Raw genomic sequence first — 20,242 nt, forward strand, 5'->3', positions numbered from 1 at the left:
TATTATTATTTATAACTTCGAGAGCAGTCAAGAATCTTTGAAGGAGAAACTTACATGTTGAGGCTCCTTCGTGTCACATTTTGTTTAATCCGTCCGCAAAAAAAAAAGCGTGGTGGATTCGTGCGTACACATAAATTTCCCCTATTCTTGATTCTTCTTTTTTTTTAGTTCCTAAATTCGTTTGAAGTATTAATTGTGCCACTTCGCGTAGAGACTGGAATAAAGTAGTATATTATTTCGTTTCCATTTTTAGGTAACGTATTTGTTTATTTAAATACCAACTGATGATGGGTCAGTGATTATGTCATTCGAAAATATTAAGCATCGAGTCGTACGATATAATTGTTTCATTAATATAATTCGCATACATTGGATTCAGAATGAACAACATTTTCCTTAACTCTTCGGTTCAAGTGTTTCTGAACACTGAAACTTCGAAACATTGAAATTTCGAATGTTCCTTTTACGAAAAGACGTTTAAGATGTGTTCTCGTACACGTACCTAATATAAATTTACTATGTTAGCATGGAGTTAGACAAAAATAATTGTTCCTTAAAAAAATACTATATTCAGAGAACTATTCTACACCTGGGTAGTATATAAGAAAATACTAAAAAAGTTATAAAAAAAAAGAGAAAGGTTGATTTAAAACATATATATCGTCAACATGAAAAAACGAGTTTCATTTCGGTAAGTTTTTTAGAATCCTCGAAGGTGTCCGTTACATATAATTATTCGAAGATTTGAAACAATTAACGTTAACGATTCATTCACTGGATAATATAAATTATTCTTACAAGAAAAAATTGTCTTAAATTGTTCTTATCGAGCAAAAAATTCTATAAAATTGGTATCGACGGTTCTTTCAACTTTTCAACTGACCCGATACTGTAAACATGCTCTTCAACAACAAAAAAAAACATGTCAAGCTGTCCCGTTGATGCACGCAAAAATCCACCCCGCGCATTAATTATGCAATAAATCTTCTCACGTTCGTGTGTGTACTACATTCTCGATTTTCCGTGACTACCATTTTGTAGGACCCGTGCCAGTTGTACCCACGTTTGCGCCAATGAACGGATTTGTAGATGCGGCTATAATCAAAATACGAATTAAATCACACTTGATTAGTACACATTATACTACTGTATAGATACTACAGGTGGAACACTAAATTGTGCAATTAGAATTAAGTGTTTTATACTTACTATGGTATACCAATAAAGAATCCACTACTTTTTTTAACCCTTGGAAGGCTGACAGGTTTCATGTTTCTGGAAATAGCAAAGCATGGGTCCGTTTGGACTCTCATGCATCATTTCTTCTAAATGCAATTTTTGAAGAAATGTCGCTGTGAATTGGAGTTCTTTTCATTCGAATTAATATAAACAACTATTGATGTGAATAAATTATCGAAAGCTGTTGAGTTGAATGAAGTTCTTGAGAATTTCAGTCAAAGTGACCCAGTCATCGCTATCCGAGGGTTAATTACGCGAAAAAGTGTTTAGATGAAAAATCTATTGCTGATCTTTCGCTGATTAAAAATCGTGCAAGACGTAGGAAAATCATTTTTGAATATGAATATCACTGAGGGATTTTATAATGATCATTAGTTTCTAGAGAAACAGAGGTTGATTTCGCCAGGAAATAGTGGATTACCCATTGGTAGACATAATCACATGTGAAACCAAACAGCTAAACAAAAACTCGTAGCATTTAATTAAGCGTATTTCGTTTCTTGATATGTTCCAAGATTTTCCTGATATCATGATCATCTTGTATAAAAAAAAAACTGAACATGGCATATTTAATCACAATGTTTCATAACATCGTGTCTTTGCAACGAACGTAACCTTTGATGTGCACGTCAGAAGACTATGCATAGACTGTACTGTTAAGAAGTACTCTTCTCTTTCTAGCAAGGATTCGTAAGAAAATTTTTTTTATTATTATGTAAAATATTTGCCTTCGACAACACCAAATCACCTTTGTTAATTTAATTTAATCTAACGGTTACATGATTATGGTGAAACAAAATCTGGTATTTTCAATGATTTAAATAAATTTCAATATGAAGTAACTGAAATACACAACAATTTACAAATTATAAACATAAATATTACCTTAATGTGTTCACACCAAAAGTAAAACTTAAAGTTTATGCACTACCATTTGTTGTAACGAAAATTGTGCACAATAGCATACATGTAGAACACGTAAATAGTAAACCAGTTTCGCAATACGGTGAGTACAAAATCATTTATAAATCAAATATTTTTCATAAAGAAAAATTGAGATGTAAGTTCTCTCTAAAAGTTCTATAAATATTTAGTTAATCTTATTTAAATCTTGTAACTATATATGACTTCTGATTATTTCTTGAACTAAGTTAACTATGTATATTCGTAAATACCATTAGAATGGTATATAAAGCTTCATAAAACCATGTTGATTTCCGACTTTTAGGTTTCTTTCGTCTTAGAAATTCTGTATGTTACTCATAGAATCAAATAATTAATCCAATTTTAGTTAAGCCAGAAACCATAATTAACTAAATAGCAAATAATAATATGTTCAAGTACTAATGTTTAATGTTAAATCATTAAACACGAATTACAATAATTCGAATTACAAAATTGATTGCAGCCAAAGATGAAAATAAGTAATAAAACTGGAGTGAGAGGTTAAGGTTAAAGTAATTATAGTACGTTAAAATTAAGCCATATATAATTAGTTAAGAATCACAGTAAGAAGCTAGGAGTAATAGTTTTCGTGACAATAATATGCTTAAGGTGCATACTGCCACTTAAATCGAGTCTAGCTTCTTAATATTTTAATGGTACCAGAAGAGCATACAAACGCTAGGATGGAAAAAATAGAAATGCAATTTATAACAAAGTGAAACACAATATATTTACATTACAGAGCAAATACCACAAGTAAAAGATTCGGAATCATTAGAAATTAAATCCTTTACTTTGGTACGATTCCAAGACAATGAAACAGAAGCAATTAACGTTGCAGAATTAATTAAAACGAAACTGTTTATACTGAACTACTATATTTACCCAGTAACGAAAGGAATAATGTAGCGATTACTTTTATTCAATCGTTCTCAGCGTTAAGATCATTCCTCAAGTCACACATGCAACTCACACACGTGTACACCTACGAATACGTTATAACATAATGTACAGATATGTATTTTTACATGGCATACGTATATCACTATATTTGAAATAATGAAAAACCTTTCAGCAACACCAGTGTTCGTTGCTCCTTCATTATTCCAAACATGCATGCTTACAGGTATGTAAATAAGTGTATAAATTACCAAAATAAAGGGAATATTTATTAGAATAAAGCCTGACAAAGTGGGGTTGTTTACGGCAAGTTTTGTTGCAAAACAAAGACATATTAAGGGTCTTTTCGTTTTTATTACTTCTACTTTTTAGATAATGCGAAATTTACAATAATACTGTTAAATCCCATTAAAAACATAAATGCAGTAAAGAACTAAAAAAAGCTATTCTTATAGAATGAGAAACATGTTAAAAATGTACTATTACAAATTAGAATTTTCACATTGTAGATTGACAATGTGTTGACATAATATTAATGAGATTTCACTAGTTGTACACCAATGATACTGATGCATACTAACAGCGGGGACTTCACATCTGATCCCTCTCGAATTTTGTTGTTCGAGGGAATTGATGTCGACCGATGTTCTACACAGTGTAATAAAAGATTTGAACGATTCGAATTAGATTTTGAATGATTCGAAGATTAGACACGGAGAATAAGCGCAATAATCGGTTGACTCGTAAACGAACGATCTCAAATTCGAATCGTACACGTCGACAGACTTTTTTTCTTTTTAATTGTTTATTTTAAATAATCCGAATTTATATAGTTTTACTATAAAACTATATTAAAATACAATTAGAAGAAAGTGCGAAATTTACAATTAAAAAGACGGAATACTTTAACAGGTGTTTTTATATCAAAATTCATTACAGACACAATTTCTCTGAATCAGATATTTATAAAAAAAAATACGCATTTCCATGAAATACAGTACAGAACATCATTATTTAAAGTCGACATCGATCCCTCCCAATTTTATAAAAATCCGAGGAGAGAGATCAGACGCGAGGTTCTCATTAGACCCTGTAAGCTGATCTTAGGTAAACGGACTAATGCATGCAAAATGCAAGATCTTCGCGTTGAGCATACATTTCTGATCTTAATTTCTCCAGGAAATGGTACAAACTGAAAGAAGAAAAATAACACCAAGAGAAACATTCGATTTGCCATAACTTTTTCATCATCTCATACACATGTAAATAACACGAAACGTAACAAATCGATATAAAAAATATTTTCTCTCATCAGTAACACAGCCTTTGGCAGTATTATCATAAGAAATAAGAGATTTAACATTCTGATCGGCCGTTTCGGAGCGGGTAGCGACCATCTGCTGCGCAGAAGGGTTACTTTGTATCGTTCACGTTAGAAGGATTTTGCAGGGGGCTCTATCGACATAATAGGACTATTTTCAAAGTGTTTGTGAACTGGCTGTATTGGTGTATGGCAGAGGTTCCGAAAGATTCACTCAGTCTTTCGCAAGTATTGTCAGAGTATGCATCATTTCCAGCATTTTGGAGAAGTTTTTAATTATGTCACAAAAAATATATTTCGTCCTCCTACAAGTCGTAAAAGGAAACAGCATCCGGTAAATCGGTATTTGATAGAATGTGAGGAAGCCAGCACGAGTACGTCGGCGAAAAAATTAAAAGAAAGTGAAAATGTCGACATAGAAGTCGACGCAACGTTTGGCTACCGAATATTAAATTTTGTGACTGTCTTCTCAGCCATTAGTGGAGCAGTAAAGTGTAAAGTGTGTGATGGCGACCTGAAATTCACAGAGTCGTATATTTGGACTCGGTTTTAAAATTAAGATTTCTTGCGAATCATGCGAACCTATGCTTATAAATTCAAGTCCTCTCATCGATGGAAGGGCATACGACGTGAACAGGAGAATTGTTGCGTGTTTGTGTTTAGATTACTTGGATTTGGTTTAGCGGGAATTGAAAAATTGGACTGAACGCGCACCAAGTCTGTCAAAACTTGGACACGCAACGCATCACAGCCGCGAATTTAAGATTTAAAAATGGTCGTCAATCAATCGAAGATGACTCTCGACCAGGAAGGCCTTCGACCTGAATCGATGACACTCACATTCAGAAAAGCAGTGATCTTGTGCGTGCCAACAGTGGTCTGACTGTCAGGGAACTTTCAGAAGAGGTTGGAATATCAATTGGGTCATGTCATGAGATTTTGACAGAAAAATTGAACATGCATCGAGTTGCAGCAAAGTTTCTTCCTCGTTTGATGACCGAAGAGCAGAAGGAACATTCATTCAAAGGATCATCACAGGAGACGAGAGTTGGGTTTACGGATACGACATCGAGACGAAAGTGCAGTCATCACAGTGGGTTGGCAAAGGATCTCCACGCCCAAAAAAAACACGACAGGTTCGATCCTCTGTCAAGATGATGTTCACGGTTTTTTTCGATTTCAACGGAGTTGTGCATTTTGAATTTTTTTCCTCAAGGTCAAACAGTCAACTGCCAGTACTACGAAAGCGTTTTGAAAAGTAATATTAGTAGCAGGACAGTTAGCCGTGGTTTAGATGAAAATAATCTTTTTTCACGCAAAGCATCTAAGAAGCCAGTTGTTTCCAAAAAGAATCGGAAATCTCGATTGGAATTCGCTAAAGAACACATTAACTGGACTATTGGTGAATGGTAAAAAATTCTATGGAGTGATGAAAGTAAGTTCAACTTATTTAGAAATGATTCCAGGAGTAATGTACGACGTCCTATTGGACAGCGATTTAATATCAAGTATCTGAAACCAACAGTAAAATTTGGTGGTGGGAATGTGATGGTATGGGGTTGTTTCTCACGTAACGGTCCCGGTCCATTAATACAAATAAAAGAGACAATGGATAGATTTGTGTATCGTGATATTTTACAAAATTATATGCTGCCATTTGCTAGCGAGAAAATGTCAACAGAGTGGTCATTTCAGCATGACAATGACCCCAAACATTCTTCTAAATTAATTAAGGCATTTCTCATAGAGCAAAATGTTAATGTAATTAAGTGGCCAAGTCAATCTCCAGACTTGAATCCAATTGAACATTTGTGGGATTACGTTGGACGTCAATTGGGAAACCATTCTTTTACCAATAAAATGGAATTAATGCAAAAAATTACCAAAATATGGTCCCAAATACCGTCTGAGATTTGTATGCGATTAATCGAATCAATGCCACGCAGGTGCCATGCAGTCATCAAATCTAAGGGTTATCCAACATCTTACTAGATTGTCTTTCTTTGTTAGAAGCGTTTGTTAGAGTTTTTTATAATTCAAGCAAATTATGTTTCTTAACATATGTCAAAAACTTTTGTTTCGTTTCCCTGATTCAAAATTAATTATAGTGCGTATACAAGTATTATCGAAAGAAAAAAAACATATTGTATGTTCATGTATGGAATGTAATCTCTTCATGCTATTTTTAATTTCGACCTATGTATCTCAGGAGATTCAAAATATACAGTAATTCCCAAACGACCATTTTGTTTCTTAACTTTTGTCAGTAAGTGTATTTGCATCGTGCGAGTTGCGCTACGATGCGTGGTACGGTAGGAAAACCGCCCTGGATAGCCATTGGCCCTGGCATATTCCCACCCCGTCTCCTGGTATGGAGAATGGGCAGTTGAAGGGGTCGTTCGGGGCCTCCTCGGTTTTTTAACAAGCAAAATTTCCGTATATGGGACGACGCCAATCCACACGAGGTTCACCAGGTGGCAATGCATCCACAAAAAGTTACTGTTTGGTGCGGATTTTTGGCCGGCGGCGTCATTGGTCCGTACTTTTTCCAAAACGACGTTGGTGAGGCTATCACCGTCAACGGCGAGCGTTACAGATCGATGATAACCAATTTCTTTAAGCCCGAATTGAACGATATGGACGTGGACGACACGTGGTTCCAGCAAGACGGCGCTACGAGCCACACAGCGAACGCCACTATGGACATTCTGCATGAACGATTTGAGGTTATGGTTATCTCTCGCGGAGGTGACGTGAATTGGCCACCAAGATTGTGCGATTTGACCCCGTTAGACTTTTTCTTGTGGGGTTTTCTGAAGTCGCAGGTCTATGCCAATAAGCCGCAATCGACCGATGCCCTCAAAGTCAACATAACCCAGGCCATCGCTCAAATTCAGCCGGATCTATGCGGCAGAGTCATTGAAAATTGGACCTCTCGGATCCGTGCCACCGTGCGAAGCCGCGACGGACATTTGAACGATGTCATATTCCATACATAATGGCATACATGGGCCTTTCGAATAAAAAAAAACTTTCGTTAATACCTCACACACAGCTTGTTTTATTCCATTTCAACATCGACCCGCCCTTAATGGAAAACCCTGTATATCATGCGACTTGGTACTCACCAAAGACCATAGAGAGGACGTTCCGCTCATGGTCTCTGATCTTATGATTCAGAGAGGACGTTCCGCTCGTTGCATAAAACACATCCGAATCGTAATATGTAAATTAGTTAAAAATCAGGACAATTACGGTATAAAAAATTGTTCTGGTCGTCCTCCTGTTCTAATATCACGTTAAAAACGTGCCAGTTTTTAGGCTGGCATCGAATTCGACAATGACCGCTAGACAAATTGCAGAAAATACTGGTGTTAAAACACGCGTGAAGAATGTACGGCGAGTTTTACGAGTGTGAACACAGAAAACGAAAGATAAAATGCAGAGTAAGCCTGCGTTAACAGATCGGCACAAATGTGTTCGATTGGCATTTGCGGAAAACCACGTCCCGCTGAAGGAAATTATATTGTAAATTAAATATTAATAAACATTATAAAAAATTATTCTCTCTTACTTGAAAAACGGACAGAACTTTTCGGTATATCTAATAAAATTCATAATATTCTTTATAATCACTTACAAAGTTATCCCATCATGTTTGGCCTATCATCGTGGTGTTACCCCTAATTATTTGATAATGAAAGTCATCACCATTTTACGGAAAACTGCTGTTTCAATTTCAGTTCAAAAAACTTTTCAGACAGACCGTATACATTTCAGGATTTTGAACCACAAATTTGAAGTTCATCGGTAATAAATACTTTTATTAAAATACTATTAACAGGCTCTTTTGTTAAGTTTTTTTTTTTTACGTGTAATAAAATTTATCGTTGTTTTGACCAAATTTTCGAGCGGACATCATTTCTCCGCCGCACGCTCCGAAAATCTCTCGTCCTGGCAGACGCATCATACAGTCCCGTCCGCAAACGGTTAACATTGTAAATATAACTATACATTTTCACAAACTTTTGATTCCCAAAGAAATACAATTTGCCGTTTATTTTAAGTTACAAAAGCAACATAATTATTATGTTATAAAAAAATATAGGCATATTGGTTGCGGAACACTTGCATTCACGGAATTAAAAAAATGTCTGCGCGAACGCAATTACCGTTTCATACATAATCGGAGTACAATGCATATAGCGTTCGCGGCAAAAATGCACGTTCGAATTCATTTTCATAAAAAAAGTCTCATTAATATATCAATAAAGGTTTCATCAAAATATAATCAAAAATAAGAAAATTTGTGAAATTCGATTATTAATTGGTATAGCAACAGTATAAGCGATATGTAATTCGTGGACTGTGGATCTTTATGCAAATTTAGTCTTTTTAGATTATTTTATTAAAACAGGAATTAAAGATGAAACTGTATAATCTCTGTTAACAGAATTGCAAATTTTTCAATAAAAAAAAAAAATTAATGTTCGTCACGTAATTGAGAGTATAACGTCAGAAATAGTACAAAATCTAACGAAAATGCCATAAACACGGTTCAAGTCTATATTGATATTCGCGATACTCATCAAACAGATCTTATATTTCACCACCGATGTAATAAAATTTATGGTTTAAAGTACATTATCTTACCAAAATATTTTATTTCATGATGCATACATATTTATTATGCACCAGCCTAAACAGACAGTAAAAGTCGATTGTACTAAAGCATGTAAAATAAATGACGAGTATCGTAATAATACACGTTTAAATAATTCATAACATCAATAGAATATGAAATAAGTGCACGTAAAGTAAAAGTAATAAATATCGTAGAATGTATATTCAAAAAACATTCATCATTCAAGCAAAAAAATAGAAGAAAAGATCGTAAATCGTATAAATTCGACGTTATCGCCGCCTCCTCCACTTAATGAAAATATTGCTCATTGCAATATTGTACATAACTCAGCATGCCTGTATCAATAATGTGAGTAAGTTTCATAAAATGTGAACATAACTTCAGTGATTAATTAGGTACGCAGAAATAGTGAAAAATGTTCATATAATGTATGTCTCAATTAACCTCTTTTCAACCTACCGATACTTTTCTTATTCGATAAGCTTCGTTACAATCTAATGTGACAAATCAGATATCATTCCTACTAAAAGTATTCAAACTAGAGAAAATAATGAACCGATTGGAATAAAATTATTGAAATATTTCATTTTTCTTGCATCCCTAAGTCAGACCTGAAGATATGCTTGATTGTTACAAGACACCGTGTATATGTAACGAGAGAATACCACTTTTTTTTCTTTGCGAAGATACACAATAGAAACATTTTTGTAGTACTCCTGTGTTACTATAATTCAGATGAATAAAAAGTTATGGCACATTGAAAATATCATTCGTGGGTTGTAAATTGTTCCCCAAATAATTTTTAAACAGTACGTACTAAGACTATAGAAATGCATGGTCTTACGAAGCCATTTCTTTCTACGAAATTCGGAAGGATCTATGCATAAGCAAAACGGGATTGTTTTTTTCTGTACACGGATTCGTTCACACTATCACAATAAATAAAAATAAGTGAATGCCTGCTGAATTATACTAGTAAATAACTTAAACTCTAAACTTTCGGTAGAGAACTTAATTTGAAGACTGAAGTTTTTAATGGTATTTCGATATCAATGATCATTAATTCATAATTATCTATAAAAATATCAAATTTTCCCGGCGCATATTAAAGCGTGTTACTACTATTTAAGCGGGCAGTGTAAAAAAAAACTCCTGGTAACAAATTATCAGAAAAACAACCCAACTTTAGGTACACTTTTCGGAGTGTTCGTTTTGTTATTGAAAACGTCTTAATCGTTCGTAGAAAGGATAATTAATTTATCAATTTTTTACATAAATTCTAGAAAAATATTTCTTTCTTTGATTTTGATTTTTTGTGAACTGCTCTAACACCCAAAAATAATTACACTTTCGTAATCACGATTGATTACTAACGAACAAAACAAAAATAAAAATCTTGCAATTTCATTGAGTAGTTCTGGAGAAAAGTATACCTAAATGTTGTTCCTCTGATATAATTTGTTAGCAGAAGTTTTTATTTACCTTGTCTCCTTAAATATATAACAAAATAAGCTTTTTTCAAACTTCAAACTAGTTCGGAGATTTTCTCATATTTCAAGCAGCTTTTATATTAAATTCCCTTAAACGCATTCAAATCACCTGTAATTTGAAATAGTAGCATACAGAGAAGCGAGAATTTTAGGTTGCATTAACTACGGTGATGAAAAATTACAGAATAATTCGAGAAAGCTTAATGTCTATATCATCATAATCACGTGTGCTTCGGGTGGCACTTTTCTTCTAACGACGCATCTCTGGAGGATGCAGAAATGAAAAAAAAAAGCAACGTTAAAGGAAGAACGGTAGGTACGCAAATAAAGGTAAAACTGATTAAGAAAACTGGTGTTTGTATAAATAACGTGCATTAATATTTTAAGTGCTCGAAATACCAGTCGTGTAAATAACTCTTTCAGCACCGCTGTTTAAGTTTGTATTCTCGTTAACGGCTGCGCTTGGCGGTGGTGGCATGGCAAAGATCGGCTGGTTCGTAGAGTTGCTCTGCGGACCACCGTGTGGTTGCGCCGTAATCGCATCCTCATCGCTTTCATCCTCCTGTTAAAAAGACATTTTCAACAGATTTTAATACAATCGATCGAAGAACAAGACATCGCAATAAATATTATTTGTTAATAATAAATAACTTTTCTACAATGAGAAACTCTTAAGTCCTCGACTCCGTAAAAGAAACGAAGTATAGATATTTTGATATTTTCATTGAACTATGAAATTATTCCAAAATATTTATTCAAAGATATAAAATACATGTTATACAACAGATAATACTTCAAGTACGTACATTTTATAGATATTAAACTAATTATTAGATTCATTTCATGGCGGGCGCAGACAGGTACAGTGAAAACACGGTTCAATTTATAACACCAAGCACTAGTTTATTATTGCTACTATTATTGTTGAGAAGGCCAGTATACCCCTTGGTTTACAATAAATGTGAAGTAATTATACATACAGGTATAAAAAAACAACACGGACATAAACAGAACAGAAGAATAATGAATATTGTGATCGGACCTATATGGTACATAGACATAACCAATTTCCCCTTTTTCAGAAATTCTAATTTGCATGCCTTTTCTGGTAGAGACATAAATTTAGACATTTGCATGTAAAAAACTAAACTTCCAGTTGAATCTTGAACGGAAAGAAAATTTGAAGCTTCATTCAGGTTTGAAATAATCTGGCGAAAATTGAGCAATTATTCATCAAAATTTCTGTCCTCCAAGTGCGTCTTTTAATGATCCAAACAAATGATAATCACAGGGCGATAAGTCCAGTCCGGACTGTAGGGAAGGTGTTCCAGTGTAGTCCAGAACAAATCCTTAATTTTTTGTTGAGTTACGGCCGCTGCTTGGGGCCGAGCGTTGTCGTGAAGCAGGATAACGTCACAGATTGTAAATTCACGTCTTTTCCGCCGATATGCGAGTTTTGTGTCGTCCAAAAGTTGGCTGTGGTGCGCGACGTTCACAGTACGACGTCCGTGGAAAAAATAGGTATGCAAAACTCCTTTGAAATAAAAAATACAGTTGCAAAAACCTTTCCAACTGAGAGTCGAGTTTTCTTCTTTCTTCTTTCGCCACTCCACACTGGTTTGTTTATATTGCGAAGTGTAATGGTGCACCCAAGTTTCATCGCAGGTAACAATCCGGTGCAAAAAAAGCCTCCCTTTCAGACTGGTAGCGTATCAATAGCCGTATGCACACCTCGAGTCGCAGCAGTTTCTGACCTTCGGTAAGAAGTCGGAGGACCCATCTTGCAGACACTTTTCGAAACCCAAGATCGTCAGTAATGATTGACCGAGCACTGCCATAGCTTATTCTGACCTCAGAAGCAATTTCAACAACCGTTAATAACCGTCAATAACCGGTGGTCATCTTCGAGAAGGCGGTTAAGAATACGAATCTTCTCCTCAGTCACGCTGGAAGACAACATACTAAAAGACACATGCATATGTTACTTAATTTACAAGGTTTTTAATCTTATGATTTTACAAGGTTTAAAACACTTTCCCAAATATGAAAGTTCAATAAGTATCGAACAATCACTATTAAAAAAGATGCTTAAATTATGATTAAATAGACTTCGCGTTACTTTCAAATATTATTCAATGAGTTTCAAATACTGCTATATTTGGGAAAGTGTCCTAAATCTTGAAAATCATAATAACAAAATCTCGTAAGTTAATTAACTTGTGTATTTGTTTTTTAGTGGCTTCATATTCAAAAGTCACATACATATTTATACACTGAACATTGGAATTGTTTAAAACTTACAGTGATCAAGAGAAGTTCTTTACAATTCCGTGATTAGTGTTCAAGAATGTATAAAAAACATGAAACATTAAGTATTTAAGACGAGGAACTCTATAAGGATCACCGAGTGGATATTGCAAAACAGAACCAAGGTTAACATGTGTTGGACAGTATTATAGAAAAACATATTTTTCCAAAATTGTTCACTTATAACAGAGTTTACACACTTGGTAACAGTGCTGTTTGTATATGAATTTAGTACATTTTTTACGCTGAAATGTGTATTTATTATGGAGTCATAACATCAATGACATGCTCCCCGTTGTTTAGGTACTGGAAGATATAATTCTAAAAAAAAATTCTTTACGTTGTCTACAATTTCTTTAGCAGCTTTCGTTCGTGGAAAGTACTGTTGTTGTTCCAAATATCTATTTACACCAAAAGAGCCAAAGCATAACCGACGAAATACTATTAGAAAATAGTGTTTATTGACTTGGTGCTGTAGTTGCGGAACAACGGCGAAACAGTTTTTTCTCTTTTATTCTTGTATACAAAGATATGCAATGTTTCGATTTCAGGAGAAACATCGTTTCTGGGGGAAAAATCTGCACTTACACATGTTATACTTAGGTTGCCTTATTTTATAGTTATGGAACACGGTTAATAAAATTACTCATGGGAATTTTCATCCATTCCATAGGATAGAGGGTGTGACATATTTTACATAATTATTAATGCTTAATTAACAATAATAATTTATATTAGTATAAACTTTGATTATTATGTTTTATAGTAGGATTCATTTACCTGAAAAATTATACACAATTTATTTAAATATGTAATGTTATTTCCGAAAAGTAGTAGAAGAAAGTGCACATTGAATTTCACAGAAAATTAGTTCAATCTATGCATAACAAATTAAAAGCTATGGTAAAATCGTTGTAGTTATATCCAACAAAGTATTCATTTAATATGAGTAAGTTTGTGTAAAATAAATATATATTTGGGGTGGATTGCATTCCTGTGTGCATACTCTTTTGCTGTTACATGATGACAAGACTTTTTTAAATCAACTATGTATCATTTCTCAATTGAATGCATGCTAATCTCAAATATATTAATTAAAGTTTAAACTCATGTAAATTATATTTAGTATTTCTCACCATAACATTGATTAATTTTGTAGAATATGTTATACGTATGGGACGAGCGGATACATTTTGCCATTAGTGCATGTTTTGAATGAATACATCATATACCAGCCTTTTTTTTAATGATATCGCCGATGCTTCGAAAAAAGAGTGAATAAATCTATTAATATAACATATTAAGAAAAGTCACTATAGTGACATTTCGTCCTTGACAATCGTTGATGCGGAAGCCACTACAGTGTCGCCTATTCCCAAGAAGAATTTTCGCGAGAAGACACTATAATTGTATTAGTATTATATAATTATGTCTAGTAGCGAAAGCGTTCAAATATACTGGGTATAGGTAGTGGTTGCGTACAGTCCCACCGATCACAAAATAGTTGTTCATTTAACTCAATTATACAACCGCGTAGAAGGTCATTCTTCGCACAAAAATATATTGAAGAAAAAAAATAAAGGTTTTTTAAAAATTCTTTTATTGTTGTGATTGTATCCTACATATATAGGACTTTACGAGTTTATTATTGTTTTAGTATAATATTTCCAGGTGAAAATATTTTCAAAAAAATACAAAAAATGTCTAATATAACTATAAAAACATATAAAATAAACACACAACATACTTCTATAAAAGCATTGCATTATGCAAAATCCAAAATTCAAGGTACAATTTTTACTAAATTAATGTAGAGTAGGCTAATGAAAGTATTTAAAAGGTGTAAATGGTAATATTAATAAAACTTGTGGATATCAATTGTAAACTTTATTCAAATAATATAGTATCCGAATGATACGGTCAATTCGCCGAATCAACACTCACAGCGATTTCAGCAAATTTCACGCAACGAATTCGACAAAAAACCAAATAAAATCGAAGAAAAAAAATAATTTGTCCGTTGAAAATATTCGTCGATAAAACTTGATTCCACCCGACAGTTATTTTTAATTTTAATTTTAGAAGCAGAAAACTCATGTATACAGTTTCTTTTGGTTTTCACGAACGTAAGGTTGTAGTACTTTCAACATTTTTTAATGTGATTTCGTACTATTTAAGCAAATTCAAAAACAAATCAAAGCTGTCACTGGACTGTAGATAGTATGTACAAGGTATCAAGAAATTACATGTATTTCTTATTTACATTACTCTTATTAGATGTATTTCTAATTACATATACACATATTACGACTACCGTAGGCAGATTCTACCTTTGATTTAGTGGAGAGTTAGATACGAAAGGTGCCTCAAAATTGATCTTGACTTTGAATTTCGAGGTCAATACTATTGTTTATGGCATTATATTCCACTCATCGCGAGCATAAAAAGTCTGAAAGGAACCGTGTGTCGGAACTTAACCGTTTTGCTGAAAAATGATGTTGACATTTCATTCATTTCTCAATTAATTTTATTTATTGGTTTATTGAAATATTACATCCCGCAGTCGGATACAAATCAGATATCGTGCTTATTGACGAAGCAGCAGGGATGTTCCATTTTTAAGTTTATCAAAAGTTATTCGAGGTTTTATTGGGGTAGAGATAGATATAGGTGGAGGGAGAGAAATAGGTACTTTCGAATAAAAGTTAAAGTTAAAGATGAAAAATTAATGCTGCGAGACATAAATATATTATAAATAAAATCAGTTTAAAAGTGAATGAAACATCAACATCATTTTTCAACAGAACGATTGAGTTTTGACTCACGGTTCCTTTCAGACCTTTTATCCTCACGATGAGTAAAATATAAATCAACGATTACAAATTTTGACCTTGAAATTTAAGGTCAAGGTTAATATTGCGGCACCTTTCTTACCTCAATCTCCACTAAATCAAAGGTGTAAAATCCGGATATGGTAGCCGCGATATATAATTTCTTGACACCCTGTATATATAGCGCATACGAGTACCTATACAAAATACAATTACCTAGAAAAACTGATAACATTTAATAATAATCTTACATTATTTCTACGTAATACAATTTTTACCCATTTAATTGTCACTTTCATAAATTAATTTCTAAAAATTGTGAATTTATATAAAGATCTGCAGTCTACTAATGGCTCTAATTAATATCAACCGTAAAAATGATTAATTCGGTACAGAAATACTTAACAGTTAGAAATATAAATTTAAAACGGAAGAAAGAAAATTTGAAATCACACAGTACGACCCGGGTACATGTGAAACCAGGACTGATATTATTTCGTTTATGCTTTCGTTAACGCTCAATTAAACTGTATTTTTTTGGAACAAGATTTTATTATTAGTCCTTTATCTGAGGACTAAAATTATAAATACATAATAACGTGTAATATGTTAATAAAAAATATAGATGAATATAAGTTTAAAATTGTTCTATTTACACCTACGTACTCCACGCGGTTTTTCTCAGAGAAGCGTATCCAATACTTTTTATTTTATTCTCACAAGGGTTCAATTTAATGTCCGTTGCGTCACGAATTACGACGCGCTGTGTAAATTTAACGTACATATTATTACTTGGCCAATCCTTTTACAGGCAGCTTTATCGAGTTTCAGGATTTTATTCCCATCGTAAAGTATTAAGTAGTCGTAATAACACAGGAATAACAATAACATTTTACTGATATAATACTAAGCAATGGAATATCGTAATAGCGTTATATTAATTAGTATTAAAAATAATCTTACAAATTACAACATTATTAAAACGTCGGTGTTACAATTATGTAATAAAATTGTATGCATTATCGAATAATAAACGGTTCCTTAGATGTATAGAATTTCGTAGGTCTAATGTACCATCAGTTCCCTGAGCGTATACCAACCTGTAGTTCACGTTCTACACAATCCTGCTCTGACATCGTAAAGGGCGGTAAAAATCAGGATGAACAAAAGTATAGAAAAAGTACAAGAAGCTGGTGAAATGATTGTGAGTCGAACAACGCATATTACAGATCCGTCTCAATGGTTCTCAGCTCCTTCCGTTACGACTGCGTAGAAAATACAGCCTGGTTTTCATTTTCAATTCTTGCAAATTACTACGAATTAAAATTCATTATAAACGTTACACACTTATTCTGGTCGATGAAACTGAAATTATTCTATCTCGCGAACTCGTGAACACGTGAAAACGAAAACATTCTAACGTACAGCCTCACAACGAAACAAATAACAAAAAGAATCACAGAAAAAGGTAAACTAACAATTGCTACGAGAAAAACGAAATTATATTGTCACGTTATATATGTGTTATCGGTGGCCTTCATAGTTTGTGCATCCTAAATCATTTCAAGATCATTTATAACAGCTGAAATATTATTATTCTCATTTTCGTGTATACTTGAAAAAAAAGAAGCAAACAATTTCTTCAAAACCTTTAATGAACTTATAGAACTAAGAACCACTGATACTGAAGGAAAAACTTACGGTGGCCTGGCTTCTTGGCTGATTCGTCACGACATCACCCTCTGGATTCTGGTCCCGCTATAATACAACAACAACGTAAACAAAACCGCTAATCTATCGTATTTGTAAAATAAAGAGCAGACGTAAAAAGTGCATGCTAGGCTAAATCAGGAAGATTTTACTAATCACTGATTGATGAATCGATGCAACGATTGATCGAGAAAATAGTCCGAAAGCACTGAAAAAATGTGTTCGCTCCTCGAGAAATGAAACTGTTACTTTGCAACCCTTATAAATCTGGATAACGTGGTTACGATAATGATTGCAAAGAAAATTCATTGAAACTTAATATGACGAATGTGTTTAATTACAAACGACTAAAACAATCTTAATATCAAATGTCTTATAATAAACTTCCTTAAAAGTGATCGACATACAATTTTATGATTTATTTATATACATCTATAATCTGACATCATCATTCAGAACGTTTCAAATAGTACTCATTTTTTAAACATTTTCCTTGCATCAACAAAGTAAATTCTTCCAACAATACTTCTGTTAATTTCGTTTGAAAATGAATGTTCGTAAATAGTGTCCGTTTATGGAACCAAGTAAACTGTATGCCTCGAATAATCATTTCGTAAAATATGGAAGCAAATTAAAAAATCGCATTTTAGAATGATGGTCCGAAAAAAGTTTAAAATTACTGTTATTACGACTAGTCATTAAATGCTTTGTACTAACTAATAATTGTTATGTTTATATAAATAGTTTATTTCTGCAGAATTCTTTCGTTCCCTGTATTCGACATTTTTCTGTTGGTTGTTAAACATTTTTCATCCATTTTTCAAATTATAAATAAAGCATATACTTTTATTTTCGTATATAGCTGTATTATTATTACAATTTCATTAATGGGTGTCTTTAATAAGTGACTAATTAAAAATAAAACATGTTTTTTTAACAAACTGTAACTGTTTTCATAACGAGGGTAATCGTTTAAATTTTCTTCTGACCATCCTCGTTTTTACGCAAAAAAAGGAAATCTTCTCACAGTTTAAATAACTAAAACTCGTGGAAGGCGTAATGTTAAAACTGTTTACTTAATCTTTGACGCCTAAATACATGTTCGTCCAATATTTATTGTTGCACTTGCATCATTTTTTTTTTATGCATCGGTCATATTTTGTTTAACATGCTCTATACCGCGCTACTTACTATCATATTTACTTTATACTGCTTGCAAGAGTGAACAATTTATTATTATCAGGAGCAAAACAATTTTGTTCAACAATTTATAATTCAAGATAAATGTACAGAACATGGTAAAACAAGAAAAAAAGTAACATGTAGAATTTATAAATATAATGTATACACTACTGGTCACAAGTTTGGAAGCAGTAATATTTTTTAGTTAAATAAATGATCCTTCGTTAATATGTTGAAAATAACGCCTGTAAAAAAAAGTTTATTGCGTAGTTTGACCAGTTTGCAGAAAAAATGTCCTATTTCTAACCATATTTCTCAAAAATGTTTGATTTTGTTGAATTTTGCTTATGTGCGTGTTCTGTTATTTGTATGTGTGCCACATAAATCTGGGAGTATCTTAAAGCAAAACGAGAAAGTTTAGATGAAGAATATTTTTGAAAAATTAATAAATGGAGTACCCAAAATTTGTTTGAAAATCAAAGAAAGGAGATAATTTTTATGAGGCAAAATTTGGTGAAGATATGTTTTCTTGCTACTTTTAAGTTGGTTTCGTTGTACAGAGTGTTAATAAAAATATGCCACTGTGAAAGGATGACGAAATTACATTTGAGGCTTCTTTTCCGAGTTATTAATTGTTGAAAATACGGGAAAAATACGTGTGAAATACGTCAGTCTACAGGTAGTCTTTTAAGAACCTTTTGATGTGAGCTACAATTGTATGAGGTAAAAGATATTAGTTCCCGTTTAAAAATTTTCAGTTGACCTTCGCAGGGTTTTTCAAGGTCAGCGCAAGATCAAATGAATGTCAGCATGATCTGTCCCCCTCGATATCCTAAAACTTTCGTTTGAAACGTTTTTTTGTATCTTTCATATTTTTCGAGATATTTTCCTGGGGTAATTAAAATGGAACACCCGGTATATGTATACATAAACCTTTATGATACATAAGTCGTTGACTATAATAAAAAAAACTTGTAACTTGACCTTCTAAATTTTTTGAACATCTACCACGTTGTTGAACGGTAGTGTAGATCATTATAAAACACATAAAATTTGCTTTATTCGACAGATTTTATCTAAAACCGAGAATAACGTTGCACTGTATTAAAAGAATCTAATTTTAGGAATCTAAATTTAGAGCAGTCGTCACAAAATACTGTTATTCGTCGAGTTTCATTTCTTATAATTCAGTAAAAACAGTTTTTGAACTGTATTTAGTAAAATGAGTACCCGATTCTACTCAACATATCAAATAGACATGTTCGAGGGAAATCAACTAGTGGAGGTAAAAATGGCCTCAGGTGAATTATTGTAAAATATCACTTCGCGAAGTATATGTTATATTATAACTATAACAGTTCAAAGATCGACAATTTTTCGGCGAAAAGTCCGTAATCCTTTAATTTTGACACCGAGTCTATTAACACTAAACCAGCAGAAGATTAACAGGTTAAATGACAAGGTTATTTTCTAAAACCACTTCTAGCACCTACTTCGTTTATTGCATCTACCGTAGAAAATTGATGAATAGACATTTATTATAAATAATTCAAATAGAAGTCACTCCTTTTTCGAAGCCTTTTCGAAAATACAAAACATCTATTAGCGACTCATGTTCTGCGCTAACATCTCGAAAGTTTCAGATATACATAAACATTTGTATTGAAAAAGT

The 20,242-nt window shown here is 33.0% G+C and overlaps 1 protein-coding gene across 2 annotated transcripts in view; it reads right to left on the reverse strand.

Annotated features, from left to right (window-relative positions):
- Nucleotides 1-940: 940 nt before the first annotated feature.
- The window catches only part of LOC107189697 (dnaJ homolog subfamily C member 5-like), a 29,255-nt gene continuing 9,953 nt past the window's right edge, over nt 941-20,242 (reverse strand). Inside the window, exons 5-7 of one of the 2 annotated variants that reach the window (XM_015578285.1) lie at nt 17,380-17,436; nt 10,940-11,102; nt 943-1,095 (exon numbers count right to left, since the gene is read on the reverse strand). In XM_015578285.1, the coding sequence (XP_015433771.1) occupies nt 1,028-1,095; nt 10,940-11,102; nt 17,380-17,436 (288 nt within the window). In that variant the 3' untranslated portion in view covers nt 943-1,027. Of the gene's footprint in view, nt 1,096-10,939; nt 11,103-17,379; nt 17,437-20,242 lie in introns of both variants that reach the window. The other variant, XM_015578286.1, reaches the window with a different exon arrangement.

The sequence above is a fragment of the Dufourea novaeangliae genome, unplaced genomic scaffold (genome assembly GCF_001272555.1).
Source record: "Dufourea novaeangliae isolate 0120121106 unplaced genomic scaffold, ASM127255v1 scaffold162, whole genome shotgun sequence".
NCBI lineage: Eukaryota > Metazoa > Arthropoda > Insecta > Hymenoptera > Halictidae > Dufourea > Dufourea novaeangliae.